The sequence below is a fragment of the Pseudophryne corroboree genome, chromosome 10 (assembly GCF_028390025.1).
Source record: "Pseudophryne corroboree isolate aPseCor3 chromosome 10, aPseCor3.hap2, whole genome shotgun sequence".
Taxonomy (NCBI): Eukaryota; Metazoa; Chordata; class Amphibia; order Anura; family Myobatrachidae; genus Pseudophryne; species Pseudophryne corroboree.
The window spans coordinates 130386175-130406044 of NC_086453.1; the positions used below are offsets into that span (position 1 = coordinate 130386175).

Sequence of the window (19870 nt, forward strand, 5' to 3'; positions counted from 1 at the left end):
AGGTGGTCTTCCTTTGCCTAAAATCAGGCTTGTCGGACAGTATGATTTAACAAATTATATACAGGTTTGATGTTTTTCACCATTCAAGTATAATATTTCACATAGTTAGTAATACAGCAATTTCTTCTTTAACCAATATTAGAAGTAAATAAATAGAACAGTCATGCGATAAGGATCCATATATTCTTTATTTGCAACTAACCTGAAACATTTCCTCAGGAGTTACATGGGATTGTCATTAACATTGCTGAGAACTCACTTCCAGCTATACAGTTGTTTATTTCCTTTGGCAAAACCTTGTTGTGATGTATAATCTAAATAGGGCTGAATGATACACATTGCTATTTTGTGTTTAACATTGTTTAGCACAATAAAATATACTAGGAGCATCTGTGACTCCGGTGCCTCTAGAGGAAGCAGTTAGGATACCGGCAGTCAGATTACTGACGCTGGAATCTCGACACTAATTGGAATGCCGACACCGGGGCATCCCACATAGATAGACATCCAGGCATCGGAATCCTTACATCTTACAGCCAGGATGCCGAACATCCTGACACCGCACCGCTGAGGAGGTAAGCCGCATGTGTGTGTGTGTGTGTGTGTGTGTGTGTGTGTGTGTGTGTGTGTCGGGGGGGGGGGCAGGTTAGGTTTAGGCTGCATTGGGAGGGTTAGGGTTAGGATGCGCCACAAGAGGGTTAGGGTGCGGGGAGGGGGGATTAGGGTTAGGCAGCAGGGACAGGAGGTTAGGGTTAGGCACTTACGGAGGGGTGAAGTTAGGGTTAGGCACTAAGGGGGAGGTTAGGGTTATGCAGCGGGTAGGGAAAGTTAGGGTTAGGGGGGTAGGGGAGAGGGTATAGCACCCCTTACCGACCCCTGTCGGCTTCTTCACTTTCGGGATCCCAACGTCTGTATCTCGACTGTCCGGATCCCGGCCGCCGGCTTACCATACTGATCCCGCCTCTAGTTTAGGTCCCTGTTTATACTTCACATATTATATTTAAGGTATATAGTACTTGCAGGGCTCTTCCGCTTATTACTGACAACTCTGACCAATATTCAGTGATGGGCTGGGCAGTGACTTATGAATCCAGGTTTCCTGCAAATGTTTACATTTGGCACTCTGTAGCTGAGATGACATAAGATGCAACAATTCATCATCATTCTGTTTGAAGTTTTTTTTATTTTGTTATGTTGTGTTTTATTATAAAATTGTGTTATAATCTAGAGCTGCCAGCCCATCACATTTCCCAACACATTACAACTTTAGCAGAACCAGCTGAATAGCCCTGGACTTTAACTCAAGGTAAAACCTGCCGAGCTATGTGCTACCATACACATCCCAGATGCCATTGTATTATATATATTTCCTACAGTATATAACTGTCCAAGTTTTGTTTTTGGTAATGCTCGCCAAAAAAACTTTACATTCATAAGTGATCATTTACATGTGGAAAATTACAAAGTGCGCGGCTGTATGGGTGGCACTGTCGTAGCCTCATGTCCCTTGCTTCTGGCTAGCAGGATGTCAGTAACAACACCCTGCAGCCAGTATCGCTGCAATGCCACCCAGAGCATCATTTGGATGCTCCATATATGCACAGTGGAATCTGCACAGTCTCCTGATGTGTCCTGAGAACGCTTCAGACAGTTCTGCACTTATCAGCACTGGTGGCTCCGCCCCCTCAGCATGACATCATGAAATCATCAGTCAGGGGGTGTGGCTAGCACAAGGTGCAGAGCAGCCCTTGTACAGCACTGGCACTCAGTAGGCATACGGTTTCTGTGTAATATTTTGCACCCATTTTAAGGTTATGCATATTGGAAAATGCTTAAACATGGAATTTATGGTAGGGAGGGCATCATTTCTCTCCTATTCATAAGGGAGATGGCTGAAGATTGGCTAATCAATGGGTTGCATGGTGAATTCAGACCAGTAACAGTAATGCAACGACTTCTGCACAAAATGTGATTTTCTGCAGCAAGACATTAAATATGACACAAAGATTGTGTACTGAGTGCAGCTTCTGGGTTTAGCAGGTGCCCATATATATTATTTAGGAGAAAGGTTAAACAAATTAACTTAATTATAGGAAATTCTTTGAAGACTTTTTACGTTTGACATTATATTCACCTCATGTGCACAAGCCCACAAAATGACCAGAAAACCATTTGCACTTCTGCATTTTTTCATCTATGTAAATTACTTTTTAAAATGTCTTTCTGAGACAACCATCTAATTTCAGGTCTTTACATAATGGACACATCACTCCGGCCACATGTACTTAGCCTTAAAAAGAGAACTTTGATAAATTACCAGACAATCAGCTCCTAACTGTCATTTTTCAAACAGCTTGTGACACTGCAGTTAGAGTTTATCACTCTCCACTTTATCACTTTTCAAGGCTTAATACATCTCCCCCAAAATAAGCATTAGGATACATAAGCCTTTCCAAATGGAGCAGGGACTTTTGGGAAATGTCTGTGACATAGCAGCCCTCATAGTCAGTGGCCCCCACTGTTTTTTTTACAGTTATGACCAGGGTTTCTAATGTCACAATACCCAACACCCACCTGCAGACAGATCTGCTTTGACCTCATCAATGACGGGTATATTTTTCTAAGACCCAGTTGGTGGGGCATTAATCACACACATTTTCCAGCCTGAAAGTTTCCTGATCCCTAGTCACTGCTCTAGTGAGGATACCTGTAGTGAAAATCATATGTTAAATGTATATGTTACTGATGCATTTTATTGTAATAAACCTTTTTATGTCTAACAGTCTTTAGTTACATTTTCAATAAACATATACCCCTTTTTTATGCTTTTTTAATTTTTTTGTACTTCCTTAAAAAAACATAGTTTATCTAATCTAAGATAGGAAAACCATTTTCTGAAATTTTTGTGGGGGATTGTGTACAAAAAATATTGTTAACATGTACCACACTGCCTTCACTTTTGGAGGCAGCCATTTTGTTTGCAGCTTATTAATTCACTGGGTACTTTGTGCCTCATGTCCCAATGATGTAACTAATTCCTAGTAATCTGAATATTGGTTCAGACCACAAAATTGCTGCCACCACTGTGTGTGAGCATTAGGTACACTTTACATGCATTTTACGGTTTGAGTGTTGCATTTGTTAATATTTGGCTTTTGAAAGTTTGTTTTATTTGTATTTCTCAGCAAATATTCATATGATATTTAGAGAGAATTGTGATTCTACACTTCACAGAAGTTAATAAATTGATCTCCTTATTATAACAAGACACACTTGTCTTGGTTATGAGGATTACATATTGTAGTAAGCTTAGTTTGCGGATACTTTGTTTGTTCACAAGTTATGACCTGTATTACATGTAAGTGGTAAACTCTTGGCTACACAGGATCACCAAAGTGCATACGCTGCATTTGCTGAAAAGGAAACTAAATAAACCAATCTAGTATCATAAAGCAAATGACTTGATTGTTCAGACAATATTCACAAAGCTTGGCGATAGAGGAGCAGCACCAGAGGCTTTGCCCAGACCAGTCAGATATTTAGCTCCAGTAAGCAAATATGACCTTTCCCAGTACAAAAATATCTATTTTTTTCTTGTAAAAAGATGCAGCGGAATTTAGTGGTCTCCTTCTGCCTGGATACGTGCATCATTCTATGAGTAGATGTCTCCAGTTTTGACCCCCAGGAATACCCACCTAAAACAAAGGCCAAATTAGAAGAACTCAGCAAATCATGTTAGTAATATTTCCTCTAATGGATCCACAACCCTAAGCATGCTTAACTCAAGTGAAACGTCTTGATTCAATAATGTGGTGTCCACAAGTGCAGGTGGCTCTTCATCACAGATGCAGTTTAGGGCCACCTCATTCTCATAACAAAATGAACTACGAGCTACCATTGAATATTTCCTTTCAGAAAGTTCTTTGGCGCTGCATGTGGGTGTATTTGGGACATCATAAGTACGGTGGAAGTGTAGGTAGTCCACCTCGTAGTGGTTACGCTTCTCAAAGAGAACTGGTTCAAATCTGTTACCCCACAGGATCTCAGATGGGAGATAAGAACTACGGCATTGTGTGGTCATTGCCGTGGCTTCTACCATGCCTTCAAGGATGACGACTAACTCAAAGTTAGCTGCTTCCAGTTCTGCCTTACCAACCTCATACAATGGGCTCTCTTCATCAATCTCGTGAACAATGGTTACTGGAGACACAAGGAAAATTCTGTCTGTGCCACTATCAAACCCAACATTGATATCTCTATGGTCCAGTGGAAGGTATTCTCCTTCAGGGGTGACTCTAGGCTGGTTGAAACATAGAAAGGAAAAGCATCAGAACCATAGCAGATGCAAGCAGACTACTGAACAGATGATAATGCTTATAGTAGGTGTCATATTTAATACAAAATGCATTTTCTATATACTGTACACATTTTTTTATTTTTTTTGTATTTTCCTGTAAGTGACTTTTAAAGAACTGTACATAGTGGCTGAGTGGGAGTAATTAGCACAGGGCAGTAACATAAGTGTCCTTTGATTTTTCTGTAGTGTATGCACCAATGTCTCTGCACATGGTACATCTCCCCACCTGCAGTGCAACATAGTTTTCCCCCGTTGTTTGCTTTTTTGGTTTGCTAATGAACCTGAATAAGGCCCTATGTTCATTGCAGTAACCCTGTTATTCTGACCTGCTATTTAATCCTGAACCTCCTGCTATAGACTATGGTCTCTGACATGTTTGTTTACTAAACACCAAGCATGCTGGCTGTTGCCATCTTGGACTTTGTCATGTGATTAATTCAACCAACCTCAATACTGCAACATTTATCTGACTTAATTTGCCACTGGACTTCTACCACTTCCTATTTAAACCTGAGACTCCAAGCAAATTATGTCAGACCAATGCCTTCCCTCTGGGATAGTTCCTGATCACAGGTCTCTGTTACCTGAATGCTGCCAGTGCTATATCGGTGTCCCTTCCCAGTGACATTGTGTTCTGCCTCCAGGTTATCCATGTGTCCTGTTCAGTGCTGCCTCTAGTATTTCCATATACCCTGTTTCAAGAGCTGTATCCAGCTAATCTGCGTGTCCTGTATAAGAGCTATCTCCAGTTATCCTGATTTCCTGCACCTGTAATCATCTCCAGTATATCTGCATATTTATTTTTCTCTTAAGTCCTAGAGGATGCTGGGGACTCCGTAAGGACCATGGGGTATAGACGGGCTCCGCAGGAGATAGGGCACCTAAAAAGAACTTTGACTATGGGTGTGCACTGGCTCCTCCCTCTATGCCCCTCCTCCAGACCTCAGTTAGATCTTGTGCCCAAAGGAGAATGGGTGCACTGCAGAGAGCTCTCCAGAGTTTTCTGTGGAAAAATAATTTTGTTAGGTTTTTTATTTTCAGGGAGTCCTGTTGGCAACAGGCTCCCTGCATCGTGGGACCGAGGAGAGAGAAGCAGAGCTGGCTTGTTAAGTTGGGCACTGCTTCTAAGGCTACTGGACACCATTAGCTCCAGAGGGAGTCAAAACACAGGTCTCACCTGGGGTTCGTCCCGGAGCCGCGCCGCCGTCCTCCTCACAGATGCCGAAGATAGAAGCCGGGTGAGTATGAGAAGGCAAAGAAGACATCAGGCGGTAGAAGACATCAGATCTTCATGAGGTAAGCGCGCAGCGGTAAGCTGCGCGCCATTGCTCCCAGTCACACACACACACAAGCAGGCACTGAAGGGTGCAGGGCGCAGGGGGGGGCGCCCTGGGCAGCAATATTCCTCATATTTGGCATTGATAAGCATGGATTAGGCTGTGGCACAGTAAATCCGGTAACCCCCGCCATTTTTCTATAGAAAGTTGATGGGACCGAAGCCCGCTGTCGGGTGGGCGGGGCTTGATCCTCAGCACTAACCAGCGCCATTTTCTCCTCAGAGACTGCATGAGGAAACGCTGGCTCCCTGTTCTCTCCCCTGCTGAGCGTCACAGGCTGGAAAAAAGAGGAGGGGGGCACTTTGGCGACGCAGTGAGTGGAGATTACAATTATATACATATAACAGCGCTATCTGGTCATATATTCCAGTGTTTTTAAGCGCTGGGTGTGCGCTGGCATACTCTCTCTCTCTCTCTGTCTCTCCTAAGGGCCTGGTTGGGGTTTTTTCCCCTTATAGGTAACTCCCTGTGTGTGTGGGGTGTCGGTACGTGTGTGTCGACATGTCTGAGGCGGAAGGCTTCTCCAAGGAGGAGGTGGAGCAAATGAGTGGTGTGTCCCCGTCGGTTGTGCCGACTCCAGATTGGATGGACATGTGGCATACGTTGCATGCAAGAGTGCCATCTTTACATAAAAGGCTTGATAAGGCTGGTTTAGGGGGGACATCAGGCGGTCAATCCTCAGATTGGACCGACTCACAGGGCCCGTCGGGGTCTCAAAAGCGTCCCTTAACACAAGACACTACTACCGACACGGATTCTCATTCCAGTGTCGACTATGACGAAGTAAAATTGCACCCTAGGGTGACTAAAACCATTCAGTGTATGATTGTGGCAATAAGGGATGTGTTGCATATTGTGGATGAACCCTCGGTCCCCGACACAAGGGTACACATGTTTAAGGAAAAGAAACAGATTATTAATTTTCCCACATCTCAGGAATTAAATGAGTTCTTTGAAAAAGTTTGGGAGACTCCGGCTAAGAGACCGCAGATCCCCAAAGAATTTTTATGGCATACCCTTTCCCTAAGCAGGACAGGGAGATTTGGGAATCACCCCCCACTGTGGACAAGGCCCTGACGCGCTTGTCCAAGAAAGTGGCGCTACCGTCTCCTGACACAGCGGCCCTTAAGGACCCTGCAGATCGCAGGCAAGAAACTACCTTAAAGGGTATTTATTCTCATACGGGTGCTGTGTTAAGACCGACGATTGCGTCGGCATGGGTGTGTAGCGCAATTGCAGCTTGGACAGATGAGCTGACAGATCAATTTGATACTATGGATAAGGATACTATATTCCTAACTCTAGCCCATATAAAAGACGCAGTCTTATTTATGAGGGATGCTCAAAGGGACATTGGATTGCTAGCGTCTAGGGCCAATGCCATGTCTATCTCAGCGAGAAGATCCTTATGGACTCGCCAATGGACGGGTGATGCGGATTCCAAAAAACATATGGAAGTACTACCCTATAAGGGTGATGTATTGTTTGGGGATGGGCTGACGGACCTGGTTTCCACAGCTACAGCAGGTAAATCAAATTTTATACCATATATTCCCCAACAGCAAAAGAAAGCAATACCCTATCAGATGCAGTCCTTTCGGTCGCACAAGTCCAAAAGAGGTCGGGGATCCTCTTTCCTCGCCAGAGGTAAGGGCAGAGGCAAGAGAGCACCTGCTTCGTCAGGTGCCCAAGAACAAAAGTCCTCCCCGGCTGCTCCAAAACCCACAGCATGACGCTGGGACTCCCATGAGGGAGTCCGCACCGGTGGGGGCACGTCTTCGACCTTTCAGTCAGGCCTGGGTCAGTTCGGACCTGAATCCCTGGGTGTTGGAAATAGTTTCCCGAGGTTTACAAATTGGAATTCGAGGAGGTGCCCCCGCGCCGATTTTTCAAATCGGCCCTACCAGCTTCCACATCGGAAAGGGATGTAGTGTTAGCTGCAATTCAAACGCTGTGTATACAGCAAGTGATAATCAAGGTTCCCCTGCACCAGCAGGGAAGAGGTTACTATTCAACCCTATTTGTGGTCCCGAAACCTGACGGTACGGTCAGACCGATTTTGAATCTGAAATCCCTAAACCTGTACATAAAAAGATTCAAATTCAAAATGGAATCTCTCAGAGCAATAATAGCCAACATGGAGAAGGGGGAGTTTATGGTGTCTCTGGACATAAAGGATGCGTACCTTCATGTCCCATATATGCCCCCCATCAGGATTACCTGAGATTCGCTGTACAGGATTGTCATTACCAATTTCAGACGTTGCCGTTTGGACTTTCCACGGCCCCGAGGATTTTCACCAAGATAATGGCGGAAATGATGGTGGTCCTGCGCAAGCATGGAGTCACAATTATCCCATACTTGGACGATCTCCTGATAAAAGCGAGATCAAGAGAGGAATTGCTGAGCAGTGTGGCGCTCTCTCTGAGAGGGCTCCAGCAACACGGTTGGATTCTAAATCTACCGAAGTCACAGTTGATTCCGACAACTCGACTACCGTTCCTAGGTATGATACTGGATACGGAACAAATGAAGGTCTTCCTCCCAATAGAGAAAGCCCAAGACATCCAGAACATGGTCAGAGACCTGCTAAAACCGAAAAGGGTGTCAGTTCACCAATGCACTCGAGTTATGGGGAAAATGGTGGCGGCCTACGAGGCCATTCCCTTCGGAAGGTTCCATGCAAGGACTTTTCAATGGGACCTTCTGGACAAGTGGTCCGGGTCCCATCTGCATTTACATCGGAAAATAACTCTGTCCCTGGGAACCAGAGTGTCCCTCCTGTGGTGGTTGCAAGGTGCTCACCTGCTGGAGGGTCGCCGGTTCGGGATTCAGGACTGGATCCTGGTTACCACGGACGCGAGCCTCTGAGGATGGGGAGCGGTCACACAGGGAAAGACTTTTCAGGGTCTTTGGTCAGACCAGGAGTCCTGTCTACACATCAATGTGTTGGAACTCAGGGCCATTTACAACGGCCTTCGACAAGCGGAGAGTTTTCTTCGAAACTTTCCGGTTCTGATTCAATCAGACAATGTCACAGCAGTGGCTCATGTGAACCGCCAAGGCGGGACAAGAAGCGGAGTCGCGATGGCGGAAGCCACAAGGATCCTTCGCTGGGCGGAAAATCATGTAAGCGCTCTGTCGGCTGTCTTCATTCCGGGAGTGGACAACTGGGAAGCAGACTTCCTCAGCAGACACGATCTCCATCCAGGAGAGTGAAGACTTCATCAAGAAGTCTTTGCAGACGTAACACGTCTTTGGGGAACTCCTCAAATAAACATGATGGCGTCACGCCTCAACAAAAAACTTCGGAGGTATTGCGCCAGGTCTCGGGACCCTCAGGCAGTAGCAGTAGACGCACTGGTAACACCGTGGGTGTTCGAATCGGTCTACGTGTTCCCTCCTCTTCCTCTCATCACGAAAGTGTTGAGGATCATAAGACGAAGAAGAGTACATACGATACTCGTTGTCCCAGACTGGCCTCGAAGGGCTTGGTACTCGGAACTACAAGAGATGCTCACAGGAGACCCCTGGCCTCTTCCTCTGAGGGAAGACCTGTTGCAGCAGGGGCCCTGTGTATTTCAAGACTTACCGTGGTTACGTTTGACGGCATGGCGGTTGAACGCCGAATCCTAGCAAAAAAGGGGATTCCGGAAGAGGTCATCCCTACTTTAATAAAGGCTAGGAAGGAGGTGACGATAAAACATTATCACCGTATCTGGCGAAAGTATGTGTCTTGGTGTGAGACCAAGAATGCACCTACGGAAGATTTTCATTTGGGTCGTCTTCTCCACTTCCTACAGACAAGAGTGGATATGGGCCTGAAATTAGGCTCGGTTAAGGTACAGATTTCGGCCCTCTCGATTTTCTTTCAGAAGGAATTGGCTTCTCTTCCAGAAGTCCAGACGTTTGTAAAGGGAGTGCTGCACATCCAGCCCCCTTTTGTGCCTCCAGTGGCACCATGGGACCTGAACGTGGTGTTGCAGTTCCTAAAATCACACTGGTTTGAACCGCTTAACAAGGTTGAGTTGAAATTTCTTACCTGGAAGGTGGTAATGTTGTTGGCCTTAGCATCAGCAAGGCGAGTGTCAGAATTGGCGGCTCTATCACACAAGAGCCCCTACTTGATTTTTCATGTGGATCGAGCTGAATTGAGGACACGTCCGCAATTTTTGCCTAAAGTGGTTTCGTCGTTCCATATGAATCAACCTATAGTGGTGCCTGTGGCTACCGGTGACCTGGAGGATTCCAGATCCCTGGACGTAGTCAGGGCCTTAAAAATTTATGTAGCCAGGACTGCTAGAATTAGGAAAACAGAGGCTCTGTTTGTCCTGTATGTGGCCAATAAGATTGGCGCTCCTGCTTCAAAGCAGACTATTGCTCACTGGATCTGTAATACGATTCAGCAGGCTCACTCTACGGCTGGATTGCCGGTACCAAATTTGGTTAAGGCCCATTCCACTAGGAAGGTGGGCTCTTCTTGGGCGGCTGCCCGAGGCGTCTCGGCTTTACAACTTTGCCGAGCGGCGACGTGGTCGGGGTCAAACACTTTTGCTAAATTCTACAAGTTTGATACCCTGGCTGATGAGGACCTAGCGTTTGCTCAGTCGGTGCTGCAGAGTCGTCCGCACTCTCCCGCCCGATTGGATGCTTTGGTATAAACCCCATGGTCCTTACGGAGTCCCCAGCATCCTCTAGGACGTAAGAGAAAATAAGATTTTAAACCTACCGGTAAATCTATTTCTCCTAGTCCGTAGAGGATGCTGGGCGCCCGTCCCAGTGCGGAAACTCTGCAAGACTTGTATATAGTTGTTGCTTACATAAGGGTTATGTTACAGTTGACATCGGTCTTGGACCGTTACTGTTGTTTTTGTTCATACTGTTAACTGGTTATGTATGTTCCAGGTTACATGGTATGATTGGTGTGGGCTGGTATGAATCTTGCCCTTGGATTGCTAAATCCTGCCTTGTATTGTCCATCTCCTCTGGGCACAGTCTCTAACTGAGGTCTGGAGGAGGGGCATAGAGGGAGGAGCCAGTGCACACCCATAGTCAAAGTTCTTTTTATGTGCCCTAGCTCCTGCGGAGCCTGTCTATACCCCATGGACCTTACGGAGTCCCCAGCATCCTCTACGGACTAGGAAAAATAGATTTACCGGTAGGTTTAAAATCTTATTTATTTATTTATTTATTTATTAACAGTGTCTTATATAGCGCAGCAAATTCCGTTGTACTTTACAACTGGGCACAATTAGAAGACAAAACTGGGTAAAAACAAACAGTCATAGAGGTAGGAGCAGTGGCATAAGTTTGTCCCAGATGCCCGGCGGCAAGATAAATACCGGTGCCCCCACCCCTATCTATAGAAAAAAAGTTAAATTAAATTTTTTATATATATATATATATATATATATATATATATACACAGTATATATATATATATATAAAAGGAGGAAATAAGGCAGCGGCACTCCGCTGCCTTATTTCCTCCTTTTATGTATCTATTGCTGCGGAGGGCACCCGTACTTATTGTTTATACTGAGAGAGCCGGGCATTCTAGTGTTCTCTCTCTCTCTCTCTCTCTCTCTATATATATATATATATATACATATATATATATATATGTGTGGAGGGGCAACAATATTTGTCTTGCCGAATATATATAGCCCACCATTATTCACAAGCATAATGGCGTATGCTTGAAGAAAATTCCAAAGGACAGCTCTTGAGGTAAGAGCTGTTCTTTGCTATGATAAGATTTCCTGGAGTCCTATCTGCGCATGTGTGGGCTGATGCATGCCGCTGGGAGGGATCCAATTGAATCCCTCTCAGTGGATAAATGCGAGAGAAGCCCATGGACACCATCTTAGCAAGGGGGGGGGGGGGAGACAGAGGCAACGGAGGTCACAATATATTTACTAGAATATGGCAGTGCACTCACAGAGGGAGAGAGGGAGCATACCTCTTATATAGGCACGTGCAGAACACAGACACCTTGTTCCTAATCTTCTCCAGGTGCCCCTTCTACTCCTCCTCCTCCTCTGCACTATTGAAAGAATGCTCTGCAATCCCCGCAGAGCGCCAGCCACAATAGGGAGTCCGAGGAGAGCGGTGTAGCTGTATCGGCCGTCCTTATCATAACAGTGCCTCGTACGTTCACCATCTCCACCCCCACGCGCACAGCAGCGGCAGCAGCAGAAGCTCCTCTCTCAACTTTCACAGCCACTGCAGTAGCGCACAAGTGCTGTGCCTTCCTGGAGGTGAGCGCTGGAGGGACAGCGTCACAGCCTGCAGCCGGCGGACTTACAGGAATGAGTCAGTTTGACTCATTGCTGCCAGCTTGCCATCACGGAACTGGAGACAACGGAGGCGAGGTGCCTCCTTTAGGTCAGGAGCCCGGCGGCAGCCAACTCCGCTGCCTCCCAGAGTTCCGCCTCTGGGTAGGAGGGCCCTGCTCGCAAGCTTACAATCTGTGGGGAAATAGGCATTGATACACAAGGATAGGGGCTATCTATTGCATAGTTGTCCACCAGATTGCAAATGTTCTTGGTGGGCTGCACGATATCACATCACAGCAGTGTTGAACCAGGGTCAGGAGGAAGGGAGAGTGAAGAATTGAATATGTGGGGGATATGTGTGGATTGTACTGTGGGGATATAATTGGATAGGAAAGCTATGAAGGTAATGTGAGCAGTTCTGGAATTTGATAAGCTTGTCTAAATAGGTGAGTTTTCAGGGAAGGCTTGAAGGTTTGAAGAGTAGAGGAGAGTGTTAATGTATGTGGTAGGGCATTCCACAGAGTGGGTACAGCCCGAACATAGTCCTGCAATCGTGCATGGGAGCAAGTAATGACTGTGGATGAGAGACGTAGATCTTGTGAAAAGCAAAGGGGCCGGGTTGGGAGATATTTTGAGATAAGCGAAGAGATGTATGTTGGTGTAGTAGCGTTAATAGCCTTGTGTGTAAGTAACAGTATTTTATATTGAATACGGTAGAATACAGGTAGCCAATGGAGGGACTGACATAGTGGGTCTGCAGACGATGAACGTCTAGCGAGGACTATTAGCCTCGCAGCTGCATTCAGAATGGATTGTAATGGTGAGAGTCTCTTCTTAGTAAGACCAGTAAGAAGACTATTGCAATTATCAATGCGGGAGATAATGAGAGCATGGATTAGCATATTAGCAGGGTCTTGTGTAAGGTATGATTGTATTTTGGATATGTTATTTAGATGCATGTAACATGATTTTGAGATAAATTGAACATGGGGAGCAAAGGACAGTTCTGAATCAAGTATGACACCTAGGCAGTGAGCTTGTGGTGTAGGGCTGATTGTAGAGTTCTCAACAGTGATAGAAATATCAGGTTGGTAACTGCAATTGGCCGGTGGAAATATAATTACCTCTGTTTTAGAAATATTAAGTTTGAGGTGGCGAGATGACATCCAAGATGAAACAGCAGATAGGCATTCAGTGACCCGGCCCAATACAGATAGAGACAAATCAGTGGAGGATAGGTAGATTTGAGTATCATCTGCGTACAAATGATACTGAAATCTTAAAGAGCTGATTAGTTTCCCAAGAGATGAGGTATAGATTGAGAAAAGCAGAGGACCTAAGACTGAGCCCTGCGGTACTCCAACTGAAAGAGTTACCAAAGAGGAGGTGGATTCAGAGAAATGGACACTGAAAGAACGATTAGATAGGTAGGATAGGAACCAAGAGAGGGCAGTGTTTGTATGGGAGGAGAGTGGACAACAGTGTCAAAAGCAGCAGAGAGATATAGAAGAATAAGTAGTGAGTAATGACCTTTATACTTCGTAGTGACCAGATCATTCACTGCTTTAGTCAGTGCTGTCTCTGTGGAGTGTTGGGAGCGAAAGCCTGATTGATGTGGGTCAAATTAGTTGTATGAGTTAAGAAAGTGTGTGAGGCGAGTGTAGGCAAGTTTCTCAAGCAGCTTGGAGAGACATGGGAACTGAGAGATGGCACGGTAGTTTGAGAGAGAGTTAGGGTGAGAATTTAGTTTTTTCAGAATGGGAGTAATCACTGCATGCTTGAACAGTGAAGGAAAGATACCAGTAGAAAGAGAGGGATTACAGATGTTAGTTAAGGTTGGGATGAGCACTGGAGACAGAACTTTACTTATTTGTGAGGGCATAGGATCAAGAGGAGAGGTAGTAGAGTAGCAGGATGAGAAGAGTGTTGATACTTCATCTTCATTTGTGGGATCAAATGAAGAGTAAGTTCCAGAGGGTTCAGGTAGGGAATTGAGTAGGTCACTGGTTGAAGAAGAGCATACCATTTCATCTTGGATATTATCAATCTTGTCCTTGAAGTAGGAAGCAAGATCTTGCGCCTTGATAGTGGCTGGCGAGTTAGGTGAAGGAGAGTCGAGAAGTGATTTAAATGTATTAAAAAGTTGTTTGGGGTTAGAGCAGAGGTTCCCAAACTGTGTGCCCTGGCTCCCTGGGGTGCCTCGGGACACTTGCAGGGGTGCCCTGGGTTGGTGGTCCAGGACCAATTCAAATTATTCATGGTCAATATAATAGGTAAAACCAGTGCTGGTGGCTGCCAGTCATAAAATATGTGGCCAAACAGAAGCAAATCCTGTCCCTCACCACACAACTGACCCTAAGCATGACATATAAACACGATCTACTTAATGTAATATTTCTTTCTAAATTTCTCAATAAGAAATTTTTGGCCTAGGGGTGCCGTGAAAAAAATTCTGATATTCTAGAGTGCCTTGATTCAAAAAAGTTTGGAAACCACTGGGTTAGAGGCTTGAGCAGAGATGAGAATTTGGAAATATGTTTGTTTGGCAATGTCTGGGGCATTACGATAAGAGTGGTAGACAGTCTTACATGTGAGGAAGTCACTTGGAATACGAGATTTACGCCACTGGCATTCAACTTTACGTGACAGTTTTTGTAAGTGTCTTGTTACTTTAGAGTGCCACGGTTGACATCTAGGCCTACTGTATGTGGAGTGTGATGGGTAGCTGGAGCCACTTCGTCAAGGGCTATCTCTAGAGTCTGGTTCATGAATATCCTACATCTCCAATATATCTGGATATCCTGTATCTGCTAACATCTCCAGTATATCTGCATATCCTGCTTCAGCAAGTGTCTTCTTTATATCTGCATATCCAGTACCTGCAATCATCTTCGTGTATATCTGCATATCCTGCATCTGCCAACATTCCCAGTACTGTATATCTGCATATCCTGCTTCAGCAAGGGTCTTCAGTATGTTTACATATCCTGCACCTGCTAGCATTGCCAGCATATCTGGTTATCAAGCTTACTGCATTCTAGTGCTTCAGAGTCATTTCTATACACAAGTCATGTGATATCAAAGTCAGCACTACCCTTTGGGGGTAATTCCAAGTTGATCGCAGCAGGATTTTTTTTAGCAATTGGGCAAAACCATGTGCACTGCAGGGGAGGCAGATATAACATGTGCAGAAAGAGTTAGATTTGGGTGGGTTATTTTGTTTCTGTGCAGGGTAAATACTGTCTGCTTTATTTTTACACTGCAAATTAGATTGCAGATTGAACACACAACACCCAAATCTAACTCTCTCTGCACATGTTATATCTGCCTCCCCTGCAGTGCACATGGTTTTGCCCGATTGCTAACAAAAATCCTGCTGCAATCAACTTGGAATTACCCCCTTTGTGTCTGTTTATCCAGCCATTGCTTCTACACATACTGTCAGTGTCGAACTGGGGCATGAAGGGCCCACCGGGTAATGCAGTGGTAGGGGCCCATGTTTGGGGGCGTGACCAGTCTCCAGAGAGGGTGTGGACAGCCACTACATTGGTTTGCCTAACAATTAAAGTGTGCATGGGTTTAGCCCCTTGATAAATATATAAGTACTGCTAGTGCATGCATGATAATGTAACAGATAAATATTGGCAATGAGCAATAATGTTACTCAAAGAGAGCGCTCATACAATTTATTGAACAAATATTAAAAATAGTTCAACCGGGACACAAGCATGAAAACAATATAACAGTAACAAACAGCTTATAGGTGTATAAAAAACGTCTGTTCCTCTTTCCCCGCTGTTGGAAATTAAACAAGCTCCAGTTTCTTTTAAGCCACCTGGCTATTTGTTAAGGATCCTTAATTAAACAGACAATTCAAGGTATATGAACGTGATGCAGTTCGTCCGCCTGCGGTATGCTACCACTTCCCGCTTAGATATGCTTGTTCTCACCAGTTTAGCTGCCTTCCAGAGTATGCACTCTTTCCTTTACCATGGGGCTTGTCTAGCCGAAAATGTTTTAAGGTGAGTGCTGGCTGGATCTTTAAGGTCAGGAGCGGAAGGGAGGCCGCGGCTTGTATGCTGCTATGTCCGTATTTGCGCCCAGCAGTTTACACAGGGGAGCGCAGCGGGTGGAGGAGAATGACGTCAATCTTTGCCCTTAACGCGTTTCTCTGCAGTCACAATCTGGCAGTTTCTTCAGAAGGGATGGTCATAGTGAATAGTCCAAGTGGTCACTTATAAAGGTATCAATAAACAATCAGGAGTCTCACATTGTTATCAAGATAATTAGTACACCTGTGGCTTGGGTAATAAGGAAGTGAGTAATGTGGAGTCATAGATTAATAGTTTACTAAAAGTATTACTTATAACAATTATCTTATTATTTATTTAAATCATATATGGCACCATTAGGAAAAGTGACGGGTGAATCTTATCTATATACATAATTAAGGTAACACATGTAGCTTTACTGACAATTTAATCAGCCTATGGTTCTTCATTCCAATAAATGCATTAAGCTTCAACATTAACTTCCACAGGTAGAATTTATCAGTAGGCTAAATAGCCTAGTGGACTAAGACACTAATGCAATAGGCACCTGGGTTCGAGCCTCAAATAGTACTCATGTATTTATATTATTAGTTTGTCACAATCAATTTCATTTTAAAATTATATTCCAAAGCCATACTTCCTCAGTATGTTTAAATAGCCTAGTGGGCTAAGGTACCAGTGCAATATACACTGGAACCCACGTTCTATTCCCAAGAGACATAATTGTATTACTGATATTATCCAATTAATAAATCAAATTAATCGTTAGCTAAATGCATACTGTGCCACCATCTTTGCTGCCTCAGCGTATCATCTACTCATTATCTACTATCTATGTGTCATGTGATGGTTTTAAGTTGTGCTGTGCTGTCTTTATTTTTTTCCGAATGCCAGTGTGTAGGGTGATTCCTCCACCATGGATTCCACTAAGGGCTGTTCCTGCTTATCCTACCTGATTCCAGGGTTGGAGGGTTTTCAGTTGTCAGGCTCTATCGGCTGCGCTACTGATGTCCTGGGGGTTGTTTCTCCTTGTCCAGCTGTGAGTCTCTACCTCCATTCTGTGTTCCCTGCTAGAGCTGTAGGGATAGATCCCAGGGTAGCTAAGCCTCTGCCCTGCAACTCCTATCTCTCTTACTGGTGCTGTGTTCTAGGAGAAGGAGTCCAGGTTCAGTACTATGCCGCTCTGTCCTTCACCTACTCAGGTTCAGATAAAGGTGTTGGGATTCCAGTCCGGTATCCTAGTGGTTGTCTAGTGTCTGGAGTCATCATCCGGCATAGCCCAGATAGCCTCATTCACTATCACTCCGTGAGCATGCCCATATTACATCCTCCTCACATCACTCATACACCTACGTCAGCAGAGCTCAAGGGTCCCGATACGGATCACAGACTTTCTCATTCCATGACAACAGTATTGTGAATTAAAACCAATGCAACGTAAATATAAAAAAAAGTGTAAATGTAACACTTGAAATAATGACAGCCTAGCTGTTACTTGATATAAAGACAGTCTAGATTTCCCTCTACTATTATGAATTGTCTAATACATTCATTAGTGTGTAATGAGCAGTTTATAGACAGAAATTGTGAAAATGTTAAATAATTGAGGAAGATCCATATGTTCAAAGGTGGTCATTCCGAGTTGATCGCACTTAGCAACTTTTTACTGTTCATGCGATCAAGTAGACGCCACCTATGGGGGAGTATATTTTAGCATAGCAGGGCTGCGTTTGCTTGTGCAGCCCTGCTATGCTAAAAAAGTTTTGTGCAGAACAAGACCAGCCCTGCACCTACTTACCCAGTGCGACGGATCCAGCGATGAAGGTCCCGGCTGTGACGTCAGACATCCGACATCCAAACGCCTGGACACGCCTGTGTTGGCCTTACCACGCCCAGAAAACGGTGAGTAGACGCCCCGATCCTCCTTCCCGCTGTCAATCTTCTTGCAATCGGGTCTGCGATCACTTTCTTCGGTCCTGGCGCTGTTGCCCAGAGACTGCCACGCAGCCGCAGTTCCAACCCATTCGCACCGCAGCTAAGAACCGCTGCGTGCAAGCGGGTCGGAATGACCCCCAATATGCAGGTATTTTACTTTACTTGCATTTGCAGCCATGCCAACAATGATCGTACACACCACAAAGAAAACTCAGTGCACAACTGGCACACGGGTAATTTCATTGGTTATTGGTGCATGGAAAAGACTTACAATGATGCTATGGGCAATTGAGCTACAGTAATTGAGAGATTGTGCTCAGTACTATGGTATGCTTATATACTGTATTACCACCTAAATAGATCTCTTTACATGGCTAGATCATTTATGCAAAGATCAAGCACAACTAACTCGCGAGCAATGATTCTGATGCATTTATTCTGTTGTTGCTCTAAATGTTTGGGCAGTGGCATCACAAGGGGGGTTTGGGGATGTGGCCTACACACGGGTGTCACCCGCCGAGGGGTGATACCAAAGTGACGACTCCTGCTCAGTGACAGGAGCCGGGTGCTGCACTGTAACATTACGTGCAGAACCCGACTCCTGTCACTGTGAAGAAGCTGGTACTGCAGACAGGTCAATCTCCGGGGGTAGCCCGCATCTCCCGGATCACCAGAGTGACAGAAATGGAGGTTGGCACGCATAGCCACCCCCCATCCTGCGAAGACGAGCCGCTGTTCCATGAAACCACAGCCCCATTAATTAGCTGCTGCAGCAGGTGTAGACAGGGTAAGTGATTCCATTGTGCTTGTGGGTAATTTCCCTATGCAAAATACTCACATTGTCCATTTAGCCTGCTTTTCGGACACTTTTTATTATTTTTAAGCACTGAATAGAGAAAAATGAAACTTACTGTTAATAATGCTTACCTGCAGGAGCTGTGCCCGTACATGTGCCTCCACTAAATGGCTTTTCCGAAGGTTTGCCACCCTCCACATGAGACACAGTTTGCCATCTCTTAGCGCAATAACTGCGTGTTCTGTAAACACAAGAGTTTCATTCCTTTTTTTAGGTTTGGCAATTTTTGCCATGATGGCTCCAATAATGAAGGCATCGATTATGCAGCCCACAATGCACTGCAGCACCACTGTCAATATTGCCAATGGGCATTCCTCTGTCACACTCCGAAATCCATAGCCAATGGAAGTTTGAGTTTCTAAAGAAAACAGGAAGGCAGCCATAAAGCTAGTGACTTGCAAAAAGCATGGAGAGGGAGGGGCCTCCTCTGATCCAGGTTCAGGAGGTGGAGCTAAGTCCCCATGCAATGAAGCAATAAGCCAAAAAGTGAAACCAAAAATAAGCCAGGAGACCACAAATGTAAAGGAGAATATGAGGAACATCCACCTCCAGCGTATGTCCACACATGTGGTGAAGAGGTCAGTCAGGTAACGTTGGCTCTTTTCACTGAGATTGACAAATTCTACATTGCAATGGCCATCTTTCTGGACAAAGCGGCTGCGCTGGCGGGTAGGCCTAGTGTGTATCTTCCCATTCCGGTAGGCGGTCGGTCTCATGCCCCGTGTCAGTTCTGATTCCTCTTCCTCATGGAGTGGGTTAGGAATATCTGCACTAAAGCGACGTATGGCACGCGCCACCCCCAAGGCTAGGGCATTGCGGGGGAGGATGGTGGTGCTACCCATCCTGAGTTTGGGAGATAGCAGGCTTGACGAAAAAGTCAGTTTCCTGGAAGTTTCAAAGGCACAAAAAGTTCATGATGCAGAGCTTTTAATTAATCCTAGAACAAAAGAGAGGCATATTAGTAAACACTGAGCTGGAGTTTGAAGAGGTGTCACATGTATGTTCACAGGATATGTTCTAGTTAAAGCAAGTTATGTATGAAATTAATTTCATTT

The 19870-nt window shown here is 45.0% G+C and overlaps 1 protein-coding gene across 1 annotated transcript; it reads right to left on the reverse strand.

The window, feature by feature from the left end:
- Positions 1-3730: 3730 nt before the first annotated feature.
- Positions 3731-19657, reverse strand: KCNJ14 (potassium inwardly rectifying channel subfamily J member 14). Its single transcript, XM_063941644.1, has 2 exons — positions 18887-19657; positions 3731-4300 (listed from the first exon to the last, which is right to left on the reverse strand). The coding sequence occupies exons 1-2, from the start codon at positions 19655-19657 to the stop codon at positions 3731-3733; spliced, it is 1341 nt and encodes a 446-aa protein (XP_063797714.1).
- Positions 19658-19870: the final 213 nt, after the last annotated feature.